This window comes from Hyperolius riggenbachi, chromosome 12, assembly GCF_040937935.1.
Source record: "Hyperolius riggenbachi isolate aHypRig1 chromosome 12, aHypRig1.pri, whole genome shotgun sequence".
In the NCBI taxonomy this organism is placed as follows: Eukaryota; Metazoa; Chordata; class Amphibia; order Anura; family Hyperoliidae; genus Hyperolius; species Hyperolius riggenbachi.
The window spans coordinates 120,996,949-121,020,704 of record NC_090657.1 but is presented as its reverse complement, the minus strand read 5'-3'; the positions used below and the strand labels follow the sequence as shown (position 1 = coordinate 121,020,704).

Sequence of the window (23,756 nt, the reverse complement as noted above, 5' to 3'; positions counted from 1 at the left end):
TCATTTAAAACTGCATTTTGTGTTAAATTATGTTATCTTTGACTAATAGTTAACGGTTTTTGATGAGCAGAAACATTTAAGTGTAACAAACATGCAAAAGAATAAGAAATCAGGAAGGGGGCAAATAGTTTTTCACACCACTGTATATTTCAGACATCCTCCAATCAGTGGCCGGCCACACACACACAGCAACAATTAGAGAGCAACACCACCCCCTGCCTAAGTGTCAGCTGATAGATGAGTCAGCTGACACTAACATAACGGCGTCTAGACGCGTATGACGGGCACATGGACGCATGCGCCCGTTGCTTAGCAACACAGGATAGACACTTCCCCAGCTGCTTCTGTCCTTTCCCAGAAGTTGATGTGCGCCCGCCCCCATTGCCATGGACGTGAGAGCGGCGGAGTGCACACGAGAGCTGCGCTGAGCTGGAAGAGCCAGGAGACAGAGACACGCCGGCAGGAGGGGATGCATCGCTTGATCGCGGAGGTGAGATTATTACACAATGACCTTAAACACTGCTCGAAATCCACTAAGGCATTTCTGCAAAGGAACAAGTACAATGTTCTGGAATGGCCATCTCATTCCCCAGGCCTGAATATATTTGAAAATCTGTAGTGTGAGTTAAAGAGAACTGTGTATGCTCGGAAGCCATCAAACCTGAATGAACTAGAGATGTTTTGTAACGAAGAATTGTCCAAAATACCTTCAACCAGAATCAAGACTCTCATTGGAACCTACAGGAACCGTTTAGAGGCTGTAATTTCTGCAAAAGTAGGGTCAGTTAAATATTGATTTTGTTTCTTTTTTTTTGTGGTGCCCAAATTTATGCACCTGCCTAATTTATGCAAACTTTTTGTAAATCCAATAAACTTCATTTCACTTCTCAAATATGAAATATTTAACTGACATTTTTATCGTAACAACGAATGATTTATACAGGAAAAGCGTGACCATTAACAAGGTTGCCCAAACTTTCACATCCCACTGTGTGTGTACACCCCCTTTAAAAAGTAGGAATTTAATCAGTAGCTCAATGAACAAAAGAACAATTTCCAAAATTTTCACAAGGCTGAGTTTTATTGAACACTTGTTTAAAGGATACCACAACTGACATGTGGCATAATGAGATAGACATGGGTATGTACAGTGCCTAGCACACAAATAACTATGCTGTGTTCCTTTTTTTCTTTCTCTGCCTGAAAGAGGTAAATATCAGGTATGTAAGTGGCTGACTCAGTCCTGACTCAGACAGGAAGTGACTACAGTGTGACCTTCACTGATAAGAAATTCCAACTATAAAACACCTTCCTAGAAGAAAATGGCTTCTGAGAGCAAGAAAGCGATACAAAAGGGGGAAATTCTTATCAGTGAGGGTCACACTGTAGTCACTTCCTGTCTGAGTCAGGACTGAGTCAGCCACTTACATACCTGATATTTACCTCTTTCAGGCAGAGAAAGAAAAAAAGGAACACAGCATAGTTATTTGTGTGCTAGGCACTGTACATACCCATGTCTATCTCATTATGCCACATGTCAGTTGTGGTATCCTTTAACTCCATAACATGAAATTAAGGTTAATAATATAACTTAGATCACAAAATCTCCAGTGTTACTTAAATTGGTTGAAGCTAAAATAAATACACCCCACAACAAAAACTGCTACATCTAGTATTTTGTATGACCACTGTGATTTTTAAGGACAGCACCAAGTCTTCTAGGCATGGAATGAACAAGTTGGTGGAATATTGCAACATCTATATTTTTCCATTCTTCAAGAATAACCTCTTTAAGGCCTGGTGCACACCAGAGGAGTTTTTCTGAGCGTTTTGAGTTTTTAAATCTGCTGCTAATGTTATCCTATGTGTCTGTGCACACTGGAGCAATGAGGTTTTGTAAAAAACCCCATAGCATTACATTGAGAACAGCTTTTGAAACCTCTAAAAGCTCTTCCCAATGTAATGCTATGGGGTTTTTTACAAAACCTCATTGCTCCAGTGTGCACAGACACATAGGATAACATTAGCAGCAGATTTAAAAACTCAAAACGCTCAGAAAAACTCCTCTGGTGTGCACCAGGCCTTAGAGCTTGGATTCTGGATGGAGAGTGCTGCTCAACTTGTCGCTTCAGAATTCCCCACAGGTGTTTGATTGGGTTCAGATCAGGAGACATACTTGGCCATTCAATCACCTTCACCCTGTTGTTCTTCAGAAATGCAACAGTGGCTTTAGATGTGTATTTTGGATCATTGTCGTGTTGGAAAAGTGCACGACGACCAAGTGCATGGAGCGATGGCAGCATCTTCTCCTTCAGTATCGAGCAGTACATTGTTGAGTTCATGATACCATCAATGAAATGCAGCTCCCCAACACCAGCAGAATTCATGCAGCCCCACATAAGGACACTGCCACCATCATGTTTCACTGTAGACACCATGCATTTTTTCAAAATCCTCATCTTTATGACTCCATATAGTTTTTAGACCATTCGCTCCAAAAACAGTGATCTTTGTCTCATCACTCCAGAGTATAGAGTCCCAGTAGTCTTCACCTTTTTCAGCATGAGCCCTAGTAAATTCTAGGTGTGCTTTGTTTTGTGCATGGGCTTTAGGAGAGGCTTCCTTTGTGGACGATACCCATGCATGCCATTCCTCTGCAGTGTGCGCTGTATGGTGTCCCGGGAAACTGTTACTCCAGTTTGGCTTTCTACTGCTTTAACTAACTGCAGTGAACTTGTATGGCAATTTTCTTCAACTCTTCTCATCAGAAGATGCTCCTCTCGAGATGTTAACTTCCGTGGATGGCCTGGACGTCTCTGTAAGATAGTTGCACTTCCATCTTTTTAAATCTTTGGATCACTTTTGCTACAGTATTTTGACTGATACGTAAAGCTTTGCTGATCTTCTTGTAGCCGTCACCTTTTTTGTGTAAAGTATTGATTTCCTTTCTCAGATTTTTTTTTTTACCTTTCTTTTTCATGTAGAGCCATTGTTGACAGCATGAAATGGGAAGGGCGTTTCTTTAAAGAGACACTGAAGCGAAAAAAAAAATATGATATAGTGAATTGGTTGTGTACTATGAATAATTACTAGAAGATTAGCAGCAAAGAAAATATTCTCATACTTTTATTTTCAGGTATATAGTGTTTTTTCTAACATTGCATTATTCTATAATATGTGCAGATTACACAACACTCAGCATTCAAAATGAGTCTTTCAGAGCAGTCTGTGAAGTAATGACCTCTCCTCTAGCAGAGAAAAAGTAAACAGTTCACCTACACTTGAGATAATAAAAGTCAGATAACAGCCCTCTCCACGACTAACTTAGTCGGAGAGCCTAATGGCTTGTTTGCATAGAGATAACAACTGGAGTTTCTCAACTCTTCCTGTACTGGAAACAATTAGACTGATGGATCTGAGCTTAATGTTTTATTTCTTAGCTGTGCTACACATACAAATCATAATATCATAATTTTTTTTTCGCTTCAGTGTCTCTTTAAGTAATGTGCTTGTATAGTCACCTCTCTGCTGGACACCTCTTAAATGAATCATTAGACTCACCTGTGGTTGAATGCCTGTTAATTAGAATTTTGTAGTCTTAAAGAGAACCAGAGCTAATGGAAGGAAAAGCTGTTATACATACCTGGGGCTTCCTCCAGCCCCATATGCACGGATCGCTCCCACGCCGCCATCCACTGCTGTCCTCATCTCGAAGAACTGGGACCCTGCTCTGCCACCAGTCAGAGCCAGTCTAGCGTAGCAGAGGTGCGCTCTTTGCTTATCTCTGCAGCAGTGTATGGAGAAAAGGGCGCCCTTCTCCTGCATAGCGGGGCTCCGATGACGTCACTGACGGGAGCCGGTTCTCCTAGATGCGGGCAGCGGTGGATGGTGGCGTGGGATCGATCAGCGCGTATGGGGCTGGAGGAAGCCCCAGGTATGTTTAGCAGCTTTGCCTTCCATTAGCTCTGGTTCCCTTTAAGTGTGGCTTTTCTCCAAAGATTATAATTGGAGTGTACTCATTTTTGCAACATGGGCTTGAATGAATTTGTAATAACAAATCTTGTTTGCAATCAATGGCCCACATTTGTGGGAGTATTTTGTAGTACAGTATCTCATAGGAAATGTTGATACTGAAAGGAAACTAAAGGTTTTCTGACAAATGTAGTGGGGTGTACTCATATATGCTGAGCACTATACACACACACACACACACACACACACACACACACGAAAGTTTGGGCAACCTTGTTAATTGTCATGATTTTCCTGTATAAATCGTTGGTTGTTAGGATTAAAGGAATGTCAGTTAAATATATCATATAGGAGACACACAGTCATATTTGAGAAGTGAAATGAAGTTTACTGGATTTACAGAAAGTGCACACTAATTGTTTAAATAAAATTAGGCAGGTGCATAAATTTGGGCACTGTTGTCATTTTATTGATTCCAAAACATTTAGAACTAATTATTGGAACACAAATTGGCTTGCTAAGCTCAGTGACCCCTGACCTCTACATACACAAGTGAGTCCAATTATGAGAGAGTATTTAAGGGTGTCAATTGTACGTTTACATCCTCTTTTAATTTTCTCTGAAGAGTAGCAATATGGGGGTCCCAAAACAACTCTCCTGAAGACAAAGATTGTTCACCATCATGGTTTAGGGGAAGGATACAGAAAGCTGTCTCAGAGATTTCAGCTGTCTGTTTCCACAGTTAGGAACATATTGAGGAAATGGAAGACCACAGGCTCAATTCAAGTTAAGGCTTGAAGTGGCAGACCAAGAAAAATCTTGGATAAACAGAAGCGACGAATGGTGAGAACAGTCAGTCAACCCACAGACCAGCACCAAAGACCTACAACATAATCTTGCTGCAGATAGTCACTGTACATCGTTCAACCATTCAGCGCACTTTACACAAGGAGATGCTGTATGGGAGAGTGGTGCAGAGGAGGCTTTTTCTCTGCCCACAGCACAAACAGAGCCACTTGAGGTAGCCAGCTTCATTTTGGAATAAGGTGCTGTGGACTGATGGAACTAAAATTGAGTTATTTGAGCATAACAATGGACGTTATGCATGCAGGAAAAACACAGCATTCCAAGAAAAACACCTGCTACCTACAGTAAAATATGGTGGTGGTTCCATCATGCTGTGGGGCTGTGTGCCCAGTGCAGGGATTGGGAATCTTGTCAAAGTTGAAGGACGCATGGATTTCATGCAGTATCCGCAAATTCTGGAGACCAATGTCCAGGAATCCGTGACAAAGCTGAAGCTGTGCCGGGACTGGATCTTTCAACAAGACAACGACCCTAAACACTGCTCAAAATTCACTAAAGCATTCATGCAGAGGAACAAGTACAACGTTCTGGAATGGCCATCTCAGTCCCCAGACCTGAATATAATTGAAAATCTGTGGTGTGAGTTAAAGAGAGCTGTCAATGCTCGGAAGCCATCAAACCTGAATGAACTACAGATGTTTTGTAAAGAGGAATGGTCCAAAATACCTTCAGCCAGAATCCAGACTCTCATTGGAACCTACAGGGAGTGTTTAGAGGCTGTATTTTCTGCAAAAGGCGGATCTCATAAATATTGATTTCATTTCTTTTTTTTGTGGTGCCCAAATTTGTGCACCTGCCTAATTTTGTTTAAACAATTATTGTGCACTTTCTGTAAATCCAATAAACTTAATTTCACTTCTGAAATATCACGCTGTGTTTTTCTCCTATATGATATATTTAACTGACATTTTTTTATCGTAACAACCAACGATTTATAAATGAAAATCATGACAACAAGGTTGCCCAAACTTTCGCATCCCACTGTGTGTGTGTGTGTTCGTCGCTTCTGTTTATCCACGATTTTTCTTGGTCTGTCACTTCAAGCCTTAACTTGAATTGAGCCTGTGGTCTTTCCATTTCCTCAGTATGTTCCTAACTGTGGAAACAGACAGCTGAAATCTCTGAGACAGCTTTCTGTATCCTTCCCCTAAACCATGATGGTGAACAATCATTATCTTCAGGTCATTTGACAGTTGTTTTGAGACCCCCATGTTGCTACTCTTCAGAGAAACTTAAGAGGAGGTAAACTTGCAATTGACCCCCTTAAATACTCTTTCTCATAACTGGATTCACCTGTGTATGTAGGTCAGGGGTCACTGAGCTTACCAAGTCAATTTGCGTTCCAATAATTTGTTCTAAAGGTTTTGGAATCAATAAAATTACAACAGTGCCCAAATTTATGCACCTGCCTAATTTTATTAAAACAGTTATTGTGCACTTTCTGTAAATCGAATAAACTTTTTTCACTTCTCAAATATCACTGTGTGTGTTTCCTATATGATATATTTAACTGACATTTTTTATCGTAAGAACCAATGTTTTATACAGGAAAATCATGAAAATTAACAAGGTTTCCCAAACTTTCGCATCCCACTGTGTGTATATTAGGGTTGTCACGATATACCAGTATCACAATATATCGCGGTTCAGTGTGCACAGTTATCATACCATGCACATTGGCAAAATACCGTTTTTTTTAAGCTGCTTCCAGAATCGACGTTACCACTCAGCGAGTCGGCAATGCATTGGCCACTCTGTCTCCCTGTGCCGGATATAACGCACGTCCAGTGAGGACGCGGTTGCTGGAACGCAAAGACTGCCTCCCACCAGCGGCGCATTACACAGAGCACTCCTCCTGAGTCCTGGGCTGGCATCAAATGACGCTCGTTCCCGCCCAGCGTCTCTGCAAGTACTGTGTAGGCGTTGTACGAACCAGGAGGGAGCCACAAAATCCAGGCAGCAGCCAGCAAGCCAAGTAAGGGAAACCTAGAAGCCAGTGTCGCCCCCAAGAAATAATAAGGGCATTGCCACCGTCCACCATCCATTACCCACTCTCAAACACCTTGCCTCATGGCCTGAGACTCCACGCAGCATCAAAATTCCCCCACTGAGTCTGACTGGATTCTGGAAGAGGACAAATTATTACTCTTGGCCTGCCAGCCTGAGCCAGGCCAGCTAGGAAAAAAAAAGTGCCTGCCTGCATGTATTATTTAAATTTTAGAGAGTTTAGCCTGTCTAATGCTTCTCATCTGTGACTGAGCCACACACCATTTTTAAAGTGGAACTACACCCTATGTACTTAGCCTGTCTATGCCCTAAAAGCACCTTATAATTTGATCTCTCCCTCGTGTCACACTGTCAATCACCTGTGTGACTTCATCATACCCTGACTGACTGACAAAAGGAAAACAAAAGTGCCTGCAAGTTTGCACCTGCATGTATTTAGAAATTTTAACCTGTATAATGCCCTCTCATCTGTGACTGAGCCTGGTGAGCCAGCCACACCAGCATTTTTAAAGTGGGCCTGTCACTGTCACCTGACCTCTTGCAAAGAAGTAGTCAAGACCAGGAGGAAGGAAAACAAAAGTCCATCCTGTCTGCATCTGCATGTATTTAGAGAGTTTAGCCTGCCTAATCTAATGCCCTCTCTGACTAAGCAAGCACACAGCACGTTGTCATTTGATCTTCCCACTGTGTCATGTGATCTGACTACTGGGCTTGCTACCTTTTGAAAAGAACGGACACTGTTCACAAGTTATAATTTGATCTCTCCCGGTGCCCCCTTACCCTGTGACCACCTGACCTGACTGCCAAATAAGCTATTTTTTGCAGAGAACTGCAGAATGATACCTGAGGATATCCAGCCACAGATCATGCAGGCTGAGGCAGCAGAGATGCAGCTAGCTGAGTCAAGCAGGAGAAATGTGCAGGATGCTGATCCAAAGGTGCACAGACTGAACAGAAGAAGTAATATGCATGAAGTGGAACTTGAAGTTGAGCTACACAAAAGCATGCAGGCAACAGAGCCGCAGAAAACGACAGAAAGAATACTGTTCCATCCACCAAACAAAAAAGTCAAATCTGCAGCATAGGGACATTTTGGATATCCCAAGAACGACCGTGGCTTTGTCAATGAGGACGGATTTCCAGTATGTCAAAAATGCGGGCGAAAAGTGGCTGCCAAAGGAGGAAACGCATCAAACATGTTTGCCCATCTCCGAGAACACCATCCCTCTGTGTCTCTACAACATAGCAAGGTATGTATCACATTTTCTCCTCCTCGTTGCCTTATTTTTAATCAATGCTGCATTGCTGTGCACATTTTGAGCATTGCTGTGTACTTCTAGGCCTTGTTCATGTTCACATTAGGCAAGGCAACGCAGATGGCCCTGCGTTCGGAACTTCTTATTTTTGGAATCGGAACTGAACGCAAGCGATTGCACTTCATCTGCATTGCCGTGCGACGTGTGTGTGGGTAATCACTGCTAATGGGCTGCATCATGCATTTACCAGAAAATGCGTGCAGCCGTGCGAATGTGATATTGCATCGCAGTCGCACAGCACATAAAGTAAGAACGTCAGACAGTGCAGTCAGTGTCACGGACAGTTGGACATGGTCTATGCACTTCTGATGTTCTTGAGCATCACACACCATATGGCATACGTGTTACTGAAATGCACACACGGCACAGCGTATAGTGTGTGTGATTGTGAACAAGGCCTTACTGTAAGCCTAAAATAAATGTAATTTATGTAATACAGTATAATAGTAATTGCGTTCATTGTTTCTTTTTTCTATAGGATGAAACTAAGACTGATTTTTCCAGCGCTCAACCAACTGTCATGCAGTCATTTGCAAAGGGAACAAAATTAGACCACAAATCTAAACAAGCCAAAGATTTGAACCGTGCTGTAGCATACTTCATTGCCAAGGACATGATACTCTTAAGATTAGTGGAAAAACCTGGCTTTCTACAACTGATGAAAAGGCCATCCCACTGTACAAGGTGCCATCAAGAACATACTTTTCCAGTAATGAAATACCTCGCATGTACAAAGAGGTGAGATCCAGTGTTGAACAACAGCTGAAGGAAGTTATGTGGTATGCAGTCACTACAGACCTGTGGGCCGGTAGCAGTGGAGGAGGGGAACCATTCATTAGTTTTACAGTCCACTACCTCTCTTCAAATTGGGAGCTGAAATGTCATTGCTTGGAGACTCTCTTTTTTCCAGAAGACCACACTGTAGAACACATCTCTGAAATATTTGACAAATTCTCCAGGATTGGAATCTTCCAAAGGAAAGCCTGTGTGGAATTACTACAGACAACACGTCAAATATGAAGAAGACCTGTTTAGAGTTCCATTGTGTTTGGCTCACATGTTTTGGACACAATTTAAATTTGGCCATTAACAAAGTCTTGAAAATGCAAAGGGTAGAATCAGCTGTCAGAGCCTGCCAACATTTAGTTCAGGGATTTTCCAGGAGTTGGAAAAAGAAAAGAGATTTAAAAAAGAAACAGGCTGACCTGGAACTTCCTGAGCATGCCCTAATCCATGATGTGGTAACAAGGTGGGGATCTACATTTGAGATGATCTCCAGGAACAGCAACAGGCTGTCTGCGCAGTACTGGCTATTGACCGAGGTACATGGCACCTAATGCCAAAAGACAGTGACATTGCCACTCTTGAGAATGTCAACAAGATTCTTCAACCACTCCATGAGCTCACTGATGCCCTTGCCTCTGAGAAACGGGTCACACTGTCCTCACTCACACCAATAATTGAGCACATTGGCAATGAAATCCTTAAAGGGACTCTGAGCAGTGCAGAAACTATGGAAAGATGCATATCATTTTAAAGCTCTCTTTCTCCTCTTTCCAATGATATATAAACCGCCGCCCTACGCCTTTTAGTTTTCGCTATTTTCACGAGCGAAATTGCGCTATTTCAAAAACAGAGAAAACTAAAAGGCGTACGGCGGCGATTTATGTGTCGTCAGAAAGAGGAGAAAGATAACTGCATTGCTCAGAGTCCCTTTAACCCCCTTGGCGGTATGAAAAATACCGCCAGGGGGCAGCGCAGCAGTTTTTTTTTTATTTTATTTTTTTTAAATCATGTAGCGAGCCCAGGGCTCGCTACATGATAGCCGCTGCTCAGCGGCATCCCCCCAGCCCCGCCGATCGCCTCCAGCGATAGGCGATCAGGAAATCCCGTTCAAAGAACGGGATTTCCTGGAGGGCTTCCCCCGTCGCCATGGCGACGGGGCGGGATGACGTCAGCGACGTCGGGACGTCATTGGGAGACCCGATCCACCCCTTGTCGCTGCCTGGCACTGATTGGCCAGGCAGCGCAGGGGTCTGGGGGGGGGGCCGCGCGCCGCACCGGATAGCGGCGATCGGGCGCGCGGCGGCGGCGATCGGGGTGCTGGCGCAGCTAGCAAAGTGCTAGCTGCGTCCAGCAAAAAAAAAAATTATGAAAATCGGCCCAGCAGGGCCTGAGCGGCACCCTCCGGCGGCTTACCCCGTGTCACACACGGGGTTACCGCTAAGGAGGTTAAGGAGCAAACTGAAGACAGCATAATTACCTCACAGATTTCACATCAAGCATCCTCCTTCACCTCCACCTAACTACCTGTGACCTGGATCCTGGCCCAACACAGTTCATGTTGAACTGCCCCGACCTGACCTGTTTGTACCGGTATTCCTCAAAATTGTTAACTTCCTTACAATCAGGGAAATTTCCTGCTTTACTAAAGGAAGCAATCATCAGGCTTCTCCTCAAAAAACCCTCCCTGGACCCAGATGCAATGACCAGCTACAGACCTGTCTCTAACCTTCCCTTTCTGGGTAAGCTAATAGAAAAAGCTGTATACCTCCAGCTAGAAGCCAAAATACTACAAAACAACAGTTATGACCCATTCCAGTCTGGCTTCAGGAAACACCACAGCACTGAAGCTGCCCTCATCCAAATATGCAACCACCTGCTCATGGCAAGAGACAGAGGAGAGTACTCCATCTTCATACTGCTAGACCTTTCTGCAGCTTTTGATACAGTTGACCATGACATCTTGATAAACAGGCTACAGGAATACTATGGCATTGATGGCATAGTTCTTCAGTGGTTCAGATCCTTCTTGAGTGTCCGAACCCAAAAAGTGTCTATGGGGCCCTTCCTGTCCACCCCTGTACCACTTAAGTATGGGGTGCCCCAGGGCTCAATCCTCCCTCCCCTGCTTTGCATGATTTACATGTTACAGCTTGGAAAACTAATCCAAATACATGGCCTGACATACCACTGCTATGCGGACGACACCCAACTATATCTTTCCTTCAAGCCTGGTGTGACAGACCCAACTCTAACTATAAACGCCTGCTTACGTGAACTACAGCGATGGATGAATGACAACTGGCCGAAACTAAATGCAGACAAAACTGAAGTCCTGATCGGAGGGCAGCGCATGACAACAAAGCAACTTAACTTGCAGTCTTCACCACTGGGAATAAGAGGCACGGATCTACGCAGCTCCGATCATGTGCGTAGCCTGGGAGTTCTAATTGATGGGGATTTAAACTTCAGAACTCACATCTCTGCTGCGGTGAAATCATCCTATTTTAACCTTAAGAACATCGCAAAAATCAAGCACCTCATCCCCTCAGAAGATCTACCAACTTTAGTTCATGCCTTCATTACCTTTTGACTGGACTACTACAATGCTCTCTACACTGGCCTTCCAAAAAAGGACTTGTACCGCCTACAGCTGATACAGAATACTGTTGCCAGACTGCTAACCAACCAACCCCGTCACTGCCACATAATGCCAGTCCTGCACGCCCTTCACTGGCTACCTATAGAATGGAGGGTCCTATTCAAGATCGGCCTACTGACATTTAAATCACTGAATAATCTGGGCCCTGGATACATGAAAGAAATGTTGCAGCTGCGTAGCAATCCCTGCATTCTCAGATCCACAGGTTCTTATAATCTAGTCATACCCAGAGTCCGCTTGGATACTTTTGGTCCCAGAGCCTTCTGTCATGCTGCCCCTACGTTTTGAAACGTACCTCAACAGATCAGGACAGCTCCATCCCTGGACGTGTTTAAATCTAGACTTAAAACCCACCTGTTCAGTTTGGCATTTGCAGAAATATAACTTTTGTTGTGTGAATACTTCATCCTACTACCAATTACTGAATCTGAGAGAGCCTAAGCGCTTTTAGTCCTATGGGAGAAAAGCGCTGTAGAAATGTTATTGTATTGTATATAGATGAAGACTATAATGAGGGAAAACTTGCTAGAACGGAGAGACACAGAGTCAATGCAACGGGTGCTGCACATCTCGCTTCATAGACGCCCGATTTAAGCAAAGCTTTTGTAAAAACCTGGATGACTGTAATGATTTGCTCAGCTCTCTGCACGGGCAGACAGCTGTTTGTCCATTCTTTAGGTCTGAATGCTGCAGGTCTCTGGAAAAGAGACCTGTCTTTTCGCTTTGCAACTTTCAGAGTTGCTCTGCTGGTGAGGAATTTGCATATACTTGTCATGCAAATTGGTTAGCTGCCTCCTTTGATGGCTTGCAGTATAAATACCTTTTGCAGAATCCCTTGCTGATCATGAAGGTTTGTTCCTGCTAACTCTCCTAGAGTGTCAGCCTTGCTTGTTTACTAAAGATTATCTTAGAGTAATTCCTGGGGACTGCACTAGGCATCCCTTCTAGTGCAGTCAGGTTGTATTATTTGTATTGCCTTGTTCTCCCTCTCTGTCTCGATTGCCTTGTCGCCAGCGGCGGTCGACAGGGAATCGTTCGGTCTGTCTGGGAGTGTAGGCCAGAGCTGCGGTTGCTACTGGCTGCTCCATCTGTCTGGATTGCATTAGCCCTAGTGGTAGTGGCAGTGCTTCCTTCTGTATTCTGCCTTAGTGGTGCTAACCAGAGCAGCGGTTGCTACTGGTAGCCCCATCTGTTTGTCTGTCTGGATTGCATTTGCCCTAGTGGTAGTGGCAGTGCTTCCTTCTGTATTCTGCCTTAGGGGTGCTAACCAGAGCAGCGGTTGCTACTGGTAGCCCCATCTGTTTGTCTGTTTGGATCGCATTCGCTCTAGCGGTAGCAGCGGTGGTTCCTTCTGAATTCTGTCTGGGAGTGTAGGCCAGAGCTGTGGTTGCTGCTGGCTGCTCCTTCTCTCTGTCTTGTCTAGTACGAACGCTTGCTGTAGGCTCGGTGAGGTAACTGTTTAGCAAGCGTTTGCGTTCTCTATTTCGTGTTTGTGTTACATTGGTTAGTTATGGTGGCACGCTTATCATTGGGCGCCTAACGCGCGGCGATCGTGCTTAAACGTGTTCGCTGTTTAAAAAGAAAGGTTGACTGTATAGGACTCCTAAAGGATGAGGGTGGGAACTCAATGGTGGATGATCAAGGTAAGGCAGAGTTATTAAATGCTTTCTTTGCTTCTGTCTTCACAAAGGAAACAGCACTGTTGCAAATTACAGAGGCAGAAGAGTCTCAATCTTCTAACTGTAATATTAAATACTTAACGCAGGAAGAAGTAAAGGCAAGACTAAATAAATTAAAAATAGACAAGGCACCTGGCCCGGATGGCATGCATCCTCAGGTCCTAAGGGAATTAAGTTCAGTTATAGCTAAGCCCCTTTATCTTATCTTTTGTGACTCTCTTGCAACTGGCAGAGTCCCAGTGGATTGGCGTACAGCCCACGTTTTCCCATTATTTAAGAAGGGCAAAAAATCAGATCCAGGAAATTATAGACCTGTAAGCTTAACATCAGTTGTATGCAAACTATTTGAGGGGTTACTAAGAGATACTATACATGACTTCATAGTAGAAAATAATCTTATTTCTCAGCATCAACATGGGTTTACTAAAGACAGGTCCTGTTTGACTAACATGCTCAGCTTTTATGAGGTAGTGAATGCTAATATGGATATTGGGAATGCTGTAGATGTGATATACTTGGACTTTGCAAAGGCCTTCGACACTGTTCCCCACAGAAGTCTGGTGCAAAAGTTAAGGATGCAAGGACTGGGGAAGAGTTTGTGTGCATGGATAGGGAACTGGCTAATGGACAGAAAACAAAGAGTTGTGGTCAATGGCTCGTACTCAAAATGGGAGACTGTTAGCAGTGGGGTCCCACAGGGGTCTGTACTGGGTCCAGTGCTCTTCAATTTATTTATTAATGACCTAGTAGATGCAGTAGTGAGCAATGTTGCTATTTTTGCAGATGATACAAAATTGTGCAGAATCATCAACTCTCAAGAAGATAGTGTCATATTGCAACAGGATCTGGATAGGATGGCTATATGGGCACATACATGGCAGATGAAGTTCAATGTTGACAAATGTAAAGTCATGCATTTTGGTCGTACCAATGGTCTAGCACCATACAAAATAAATGGGATACAGTTGGGGACATCAAACTTGGAGAAGGACTTAGGAGTACTCATCGACAACAAGTTAAATAATGGTACTCAATGCCAAGTCGCTGCAGCTAAAGCGAACAAAATTTTGGGATGCATTAAAAGGGAAATAAAAACTCGAGATGCTAGCATAATATTGCCCCTGTTTAACTCTCTAGTAAGGCCACATCTGGAATATGGAATTCAGTTCTGGGCACCACATTACAAAAAAGATATTGCAGTTTTAGAGCAGGTGCAGAGACGTGCTACAAAATTGATACGTGGGATGGAAGGTCTCGCTTACCAGGAAAGGTTAGATAAACTGGGTTTATTTAGTCTAGAGAAAAGACGCCTTAGAGGAGATCTAATTAACATGTATAAATACATCAGAGGGCAATATAATAGCTTGGAGGATGAGCTTTGTGTCCCTAGGCCTTCTCAAAGGACTAGAGGACATGATCTGCGCATGGAGGAAAAACGTTTTAGCCATTTATTTAGGAAAGGGTTCTTTACAGTAAGAGGGATTAAGATGTGGAATGCATTGCCACAGGAAGTTGTTATGGAAAACTCTATACCTGCGTTTAAAGGGGGCTTAGATGCTTTCCTTGCATTGAAAGACATCCATGGCTACAATTACTAGGTTATGCCTAATGATGTTGATCCAGGGATTTTATCTGATTGCCATCTGGAGTCAGGAAGGAATTTTTCCCCCACAAAGTTGTGGGTTTTTTTTCGCCTTCCTCTGGATCAACAGGAGTATGTGGGGGACGGGCTGGAGTTGTACTTTGTACTGGTTGAACTCGATGGACGTATGTCTTTTTTCAACCAAAATAACTATGTAACTATGTAACTATGTTGCGAATGAGTGCGGTGTTCGCATTTAGCTAGCATTTGTTATTTTCCTTGATGTTCTAATTGTTCTTGCTTGCTGTGCCTTTTGCTACTCTCGTGTTCTGTCCTGCTCAGTCTTCTGTCGCTTTTGGCAATCGCCACGCTTGCGATTGCGTTCATACTTTGTTTTTGCTGATGTGTGTTCACCGTCGCTGGGTGGCGACTAGATTGGTGGACACACATTCATTCTGTCTCTGTGCTCTCTCTCTTTAAGGGCTATCTTGCCCTGCATTGCTTCAACTCGTGCAATTCCCATCTGCCATCTGTGGCAGTACAGAGGCTGTGTCCGTCTGTACTCCACAGCACTCCGTAGTGTCGGCGCGCGTTCTGTGTGCTGACCACGAAAATAATTCCCCAAACGTTACAATGACACAGTTGAGGCATGTTTTGAAGAAGCTGAGACTCTCTTGCTGCAAGTGCAACACCAATGTCAAAGACACACTCACTGGAACCCACTCGAGCAAATGAAGGAGCAGGGGGAACAGGAAGCCGTAGCACTACCACCACCACTAAGAAAGAGAAGGGTCTATCTGGGTTGCTACAGCGAATCACATCAGCCTGGCAGAACAAAGCAACATTAGGAAATGAAAACATTCATGAAAAAGTGCTGTCCCAGGTGTTCATGTACATATCTCTTCCTACTATCAGCAGTGACGCTGACCCTCTTTCTTGGTGGAAAATGCATAGGCAAGAAATGCCTCTTCTGGCAAATGTGGCTAGAAAGTATCTGTTCATACCTGCAACAAGCGTGCCTTCAGAGAGAATCTTTGGTACCAACGGACATATCCTGTCTTCTCAGCGGTCAAGAATGAGCTCTGAAACTCTCAACATGCATACTTTTCTTCACCATAACCTCGCCTAAAGAAATACACGTTAATCTCTTATGATGTACACTGTTAGGCCCATCCAATTTCATTCTCTCTAGTGTGTATGGATAGGCGCTCCAATTATTTGCTTGCACATCAACAAAAGGTATAAAATAGCCCCCCCTTCGGGGAAAGACTCACCAGATGTTGCGGCCTGCTGGGCCCGTGTTCACATTCGGGGTATTGGCCACCCCGCAGCCTCACTGGCAGTCCACCAATCACTCTTCCACGTCTGTCTGGGCAAATAAAATGCTCCACATAGCGTAAAAGCGTAAAAATTTATTCAAGAAGATAAAAAGTTTTTATGCCCATTGGCATGTATAGAGTAAAATAAATGTACATTCAGCAGCCAATCCCTTATACAAACCGCCGCTGGGACGGGTCAGGGGATGCAGGGGTCACGCTGTATTCAGCTAGCGGCAAGGCGCACACCTCTGCCGCACAGTTTACCCCCTAAAAAGGTTATGGGGAACCCCACTGGCTATGTCCATCCAATTTCATGTCAGATAGATGGGTCGAATTAGATAATTTCCAACAGGTCTGATCTGATTTCCGATCGTTTTTCTGATTGATTTGCATAGATCATAGAAGTGATCAGAAAATCGATCAGGAAAACGATCAGAGATCCGATCGGATCTGTTGGAAATTATCTAGTATAGGTCGACCCATCTGTCTGATGGAAAATTGCATGGTGCACAACAAGTGTATTATACTGAGTGAATACCAGTCTGCTCTGGTACCCAGCCCAGGGCCAGGCATAATGTGTAAATTATCCTTTAACTGTTGTTGGCAATTTTGGATTGACCTTTAGTTAATCTCATGATCTGATCGAAGGGTCACTCACCATGGGAAGATTTGCCCTCTGCGCTGCTCTTGCTCTGTTGGCAGTTGGATTGACCTTTACTTATCGTATTGTTGGTGTTTTCCATGCAATTTCATGTCAGATAGATGGGTCGAATTAGATAATTTCCAACAGGTCTGATCTGATTTCCGATCGTTTTTCTGATTGATTTTCATTCATCATCTAAGTGATCAGAAAATCGATCTGGAAAACGATCGGAGATCCGATCGGATCTGTCGGAAATTATCTAGTATCGGTCAACCCATCTGTCTGATGGGAAATTGCATCGTGCACAAGTGTGTACCGGTCCGGTACCCAGCCCAGGCATAAAGTGTCAATTACGCCCTGATTTTGTTTGTTCTGTATGAAACCATACAAAATATGTGGAGCACCATCCACAACAATGGATAAAAATGTACTCTATAAAATTTGTTGTAAAGTACCCTGAAATGAGGAGAGAAACAGCTATGACCTAAAAAAAAACGCACCAAATCAGCACAATAATGGTTTTGCAAATATATATCCTTTATTAAATGTTACACAATGACTAAAAACAATTAAAACCAGGTGGGGAAATACATATGAACCCCAAATATCGGAGAACCGGGGGGGGAGGGGCAAAAATAGTGTATAGGGGTGCACAATATAAACTGTATTCTTATGCAAAGACAATTTACAACAATGAAAGTGCAATATACATCAATAAATAACAGTGTGCACATTTAAAGAAGATATATAATGTATTATAAATACAACACACAAAATACACACAATACAACACAGATACTTCTTTACTGGTAGGACTCTTTTCACTACTTCTGTGTATGTTTCATACCTATAACTTTCATATTGCACTTTCTGTCTGCATTCATTTGCACAGTGATCATTCAGTCTCTATACTGGACTTTGTATATATTGCACTTTATTTGGCCTTTTTCTCTATGATTGGTGGTTATTCTCGTGCACTATCTTGCTGTCACTTTACAGTATGATATATTTTGTGTGTTGTATTTATAATACATTATATATCTTTTTTAAATTTGCACATTGTTATTTATTGATGTATATTGCACTGTTATTGTTGTACATTGTTTTTGCATAAGAATACAGTTTATATTGTGCACCCCTATACACTATTTTTGTTCACACCCACAGTGGTGTGTTTGAATCACCATAGCACCTTACTGCCCCCCCCCCCCCCCCCCGGTTCTTTGATATTTGGGGTTCATATGCATTGCCCCACCTGGTTTTAATTGTTTTTAGTCGTTGTGTAACATTTAATGAAGGATATATATTTGCAATACCATTATTGTGCTGATTTGGTGCGTTTTTTTTAGGTCATAGCTGTTTCTCTCCTCATTGATATCTGTTTGTTCTGTAAAGGCTGGCCACAGTAGCTAAGCTTACTAGTTTGGGTATTGGCCGGGCAGATCCTGAAGTGGCCACTGGCCAGACTTCAGGTTCTGGCTGTAATATAATATAATGCATGCCATGCAATATAATATATATTACACTTTAATAACAGTTAATCAATTAAAGCGGACCTGAACTCAGAAGAACGTTCTCCTATGTGCTCCGAAAGATATGCAAGAGCATGATAACCTTTAAAAAAAATGTCTTTGTTATACCTGATACAATTCCTAAAATAAATCTGCACAGTTTCTACTTCCTGATTCATGGAAGCAGACAGACATGCTGTATTAACCTCCTGTGCTTTCATTTTCAAATGGCCTGATTATCTGCCCTCTCTCTGCCATAGGCAGTCATGGTGTGATCATGTGACACGAGAGAGATCAGATTACAATTTGTGATTAGCGTTTATTCATTCGACACAACTGAGGGGGAATTAATCAGGCTAAACTCTCTAAATACATACAGGGTGCATTTAGCTATGTATTTTTTCAGTCCTATGCAAGAGTTCAGATCCACTTCAAGAATGACAGCCAGCAAAATAGCAAATTGCTCTGTTCGGAATTTTGGATTGACCTTTACTTTTTGTATTGTTGGTTTCAAGCATGACAGGAGGTCAGACACTAACCCTTAAGGGTTTAATAAAGAAGAGTTTGTTAAAATTTGACTGTTTCTCATTTTTATAAGGGTATTTGTAATGTGTGTGTGTGTGTGTGTGTGTGTGTGTGTGTGTGTGTGTGTGTGTGTGTGTGTGTGTGTGTGTGTGTGTGTGTGTGTGTGTGTGTGTTACACACAATCATACTGTACACACACACACAATTGAGGGGCGCCAATTGACACCAATGATATGTGTAGCTAGGTGCATTCTTATTTTGAAGTAAAAACCCAGAGAATATTGCTCAGTGTTGAATCACATAGTAAGGAAATTAAAAAAGAAAAAGCCTAAAAACCACATGGAAATAGTGTGCGCTTTAAAAATGGTTGAAGGAAGCAATACAGGCACTAAGAGCTAATCCTAAAATAAATACTGTAAATAAAATAATGAATAATAGAAATAAATCACAGGCTTAACATCTTAGTAAGGGGGCTTTTAGGACCATTGTAGTCCCTTACACACCCCAATGAGTTCTGGGTCACCATGAGCTCGCTGGTTAGTCTGTGCCTCTCGGATTTACAAGCCCTACTCCATAGAGCCAAATTAATCCATGCCATGCACTGATGAGGATCAAACAATCCGAAACAGTCTGTATGCATGTTGGATTATTATGGCTCTGTACATATTCACAAGCTGACACATCATTGCATTCCAGCGGTTCTGGAGGTGTGTTTAGCTTCTAAGGGTACAATGGTTAATTTGCATATATTCAGCAGTGGTGCCTGGGAGACATCTCGAGCTCACTCCAACCTGAATTATCGCAAATTCTTTCTGTTTTAGGAAAGCAAACTTTTGTTTTTCTTAACATCTTAGTAAGGGGGCTTTTAGGACCATTGTAGTCCCTTACACACCCCAATGAGTTCTGGGTCACCATGAGCTCGCTGGTTAGTCTGTGCCTCTAGAAATAAATCAAATACACAAAATAAAAAAAGTAAAAATAAAACAAATTAAAAAAAAAATCTGATCAAATGAAAAACAGTATAAACAAGTTTAAATTAACGGTATCAAATCTAATTCTCTATTGAGACTCAAGACTCAATTGTATCTAATGTCTACCCTATTTTCAATCTCCTACCCTCATAGGCATCCTGACGTTCTCCATGGGAAGCTCCTTTAAGCCCTTTTAGTTGAGAAGCGGGACCTTTATGGATGTGATGTGTTTTTTCCTGCACTTCCACAGCAGCTCAATTGGACTGATATCTGTGCAATTTGGAGGCCAAAGAAAATATGATTCATTAAGCCCCATCTACACGAAGGGACATTGCAGCGATCCGGCGGCTCGATTAGCCGCCGGATCGCCTCTTCCGCGTGCCCCGCATTCGATTCCCCGCTCGTGCCCGCCGGCGCCGCTTATCTCCCGCACGATTCCCTGCCATTGTCCCCTCGCGGGGATCGAGCAGGGAATCGGCGGTGCGGAGATCCGTCCTGTCGGATCTTATCAATCGAGCCGCATCAGCGGCTCGATTGATAAGGAGCATCGCGGCCGCATCTACTCGTGTAGATGCGGCTTTAGACCAGGCAGATTTTTGTACTATTCTTCCATTGTGCAAATCCTTCTATTGGATATGTCAGGTGGACTAGCACAACTGTGAGCCTTAGGCATGTATGACCATTTTACCAATTCACCAGTTGCCCTTCCTTGAACCACTTCTGGCAAATACTAACTGCATATTCTAACACCCCACATTTGAAGGTGCTCTAAGCCAGTCTTTGGAAGCAGTAAAAAAACTGCAGGCTCCTAGTTCTCCCTTTTCACTTTCTCTCTAATATACCTCATCTATTGACAGGTGCCAATGTAAAGGTACCCATACACTATGAGGATTTCCCATTGAAATACAGCAGATTTGATCACTGTGATCGAATCTGCCATGAAGATGTTAACGCAAATATTGACCAATTGATTTCGATTCGAAAGCGATCAATTCAGTCGATCTGTCCAGGCAGAAAATTAAGCTCGGTTGCTGGCGGGTCGGGATCGTGGCATTAGCAGCATACGATGCGGTGACGGCCAACATAGCATAACAGCAGCAATACATCACCTGTCTGCCGGCGTGAGTCCCCACAGTCTCTCACTTCTTCCAGCGTCTTCTACATCTTCACTTCCTGTCTGGATGTATTGCGTCTGACCGTGGGAGCAGGGGCAGCAAGGCAGGGCGGCAGTTCCACAGGTTGTGAATCGATTTCATGTTGAAATTGATTCAAAATCTGTGTGCAGTGTATGGGCAGCCAATAGATCGACTAGTGTATGGCAGCCTTAACAGTGTATCAATGGGACTAGATCCCAGAAAGCTTGCATAATTTAACTTTATCAGCTAGTCATTAAAAGTTATTACTTATTACTTACAAGACTTTGGTTTTTTTTTCTACCTACATAATTTGTTTGTCTAACACAATACAGACTGTTTTTTACTTTATCAATGTTATCCATATCTCATTTTTTTTTTTATATTGTGGCTGATAAGTGAGCATGTCAACGTCCAATGGTTCAAAGTGTGTATGTACTGTGGTTCAATGGTTCAAAGTGTGTATGTTGAGAAACCGTTTTTCTTGATGATACTATCCACATATTCCCAACTGAACATATTATAAGTGTTTTTATGAATTAAATAAGCCTAAATACACCTTCATGGAGGGTCCTTGTAAATCATAGTTAACTAGTGTGGCGGCATTGCCCAAAAAATTAAGCTATTCTTTTGGCAATGAGTGGATCTAATCCTTAAAGAGAGTCTGAAGCGAGAATAAATCTCGCTTCAGACCTCATAGATAGCAGGGGCATGTGTGCCCCTGCTAAAACGCCGCTATCCCGCGGCTTAACGGGGGTCCCTTCACCCCCAAATCCCCTCCGTAAAGCGGGGGAGCGCTTCCTCATTGGGGCAGGGTTAACCGCCGCAGCCCTGCCCCACGCGCGTCTGTCAGACGCGTATCTCCGCCTCTCCCCCGCCCCTCTGTTTTCTTTCTTTGAGAGGGGCGGGGCAGAGGCGGCGATGCGCGTCTGATAGACGGCGCTGAGAGGCAGGGCTGCAGCCGTTAGCCCTGCCTCCAGGAAGAGAATTATACGACCAAGTTTGCGACCAACTTTTGCGGGGGTGGGTTTGGGGGTGAAGGGACCCCCGTTAAGCCGCGGGATAGTGGCGTTTTAGCAGGGGCACGCATGCCCCTGCTAACTATGAGCTCTGAAGCGAGATTTATTCTCGCTTCAGAGTCTCTTTAAGAGGTCAATAATGTTTGTTCTAGATGTTTATAATTTTTCTCTGCCTCTATTTCTTTGCACGCCCAATTAATTCAAAGATATTAATACACTGAATTCACAATACTCATTCCTAGAACACTGCATCTGATGAATACCTAATGCGGAATAGTGCTAATTTATATACAGTCCTGGTGTCCCAAGTTTGACATTGAACTTGTCTGTTCTGTAGGAAGCAGATTCATCTGAAATCTCTGATAATGAATCTCTTTCTGCAAATGGATATGACAGCTCCGAAGAGCGACCCATCCTGTCTGTGCGTAAGTATTTTTATTTTTGCAAAAAGAAAGGTAAAATGCTTGTAAATAACCTCTATTTTTCATTAGTATTTTAATATATTCCTGACATTTTTTTTTTCCATATGTTTCAGAGCGTCGTGGACTATCTGACCCGTTTGACATTGTGGAACGCGTAGAAATGGGGCAGATGGCGTCAATGTTTTTTAATAAAGGTATGAATTATAGTGAGAAAGGCTCCTGTATATGGCTTTGTGCCAGTCTTTTAATTTTTTTTTTTTTTTTTACCAGAGTTCTGTCCTAAATTGCTAGTTTGCTGGTTTTCTTTTGTAATCTCTCGGCGTTCCAGCAGATGGAGCTTGTTCACTATGAAAACATTGCTTTACACAGTGGAATGATAACACAAATTGATGAGAACTAAGAATTAATTCATCTTTTCTTTGTTTTTACTGATTATATCACATTTCTTTTTGTGCCATGCTATTAAAGCAGTGCTCCGTGTAGAAATGTGGATGTGTTCTGTTTTGCGATAAAAAAAAAATATATGTTTTAATCTGATAACCTTTAAGGTACTTTCCAAGAAACATGTTGCTTCCAGGGTCTTCTCAAACGGCAGGAAAGATAGGGATCAAAACGCAGCGTTTGCGCATACGATGGTACCGGTTCACTTGGATGGGCAGTTATGAATGCTGTGGCCGGAAGTAAACAAGGTGCAAGCATCTGTGTGAACCAGCCCTTAAAGAGAACCTGTACTGAATTAACATTTTTAAAATAAACACATGAGGTAACTTCAAATAAACATTACATAGTTACCTTGCCATCAGTTCCTCTCAGATGCTCACCATTTTCTTCTGACAATAATCCCTTCCAGTTCTGACAATATTTTGTCAGATCTGAAATATATCAGTTGCTGTCAGTAAAATATCAGTTGCTGCCAGTTATAGCCGAGAGGAAAACTGATGTACCAGGTAATGTGCATGTTTCCCTATGGCTCAAGTGGGCGATGTTACAGTTTAACTGTGTGCTGACCAGGAAGCTGTTATGGGTAATGGCCATTTTCAAAATGGAGGACAGAAAATTCCCTTGATCACAGTGAACAAACAGGACGCGGGAGATGAGAAAGACACTGAGGAGTAGATTACATGGAAGGTAAGTATGACTTGTGTATGCTTATTTTGACTTTTAATTTTCGGTTTAGGTTTTCTTTAAAGCGATCCTGAGCCAGGCCTAAAATCGCAATTTGGACTGTGGTATGTAAGTGCGGTAGGTAAGTCCAAATTGCAATTTTAGGCATACTTAGGGTCCCTTTAATTTTTGGGTATTCATGCCAAACTATAGTAATCAAAATGGAGATGTCGCATCAAAC

The 23,756-nt window shown here is 42.8% G+C and overlaps 1 protein-coding gene across 2 annotated transcripts in view; it reads left to right on the top strand.

The window, feature by feature from the left end:
- The window catches only part of TMEM104 (transmembrane protein 104), a 312,500-nt gene that overhangs the window by 224,294 nt on the left and 64,450 nt on the right, over window positions 1-23,756 (top strand). For both annotated transcript variants that reach the window (XM_068264517.1, XM_068264518.1), the window contains 2 exons: window positions 22,327-22,414; window positions 22,525-22,605. In XM_068264517.1, coding sequence (XP_068120618.1) covers window positions 22,327-22,414; window positions 22,525-22,605 — 169 coding nt within the window. The remainder of the gene's footprint in view (window positions 1-22,326; window positions 22,415-22,524; window positions 22,606-23,756) is intronic.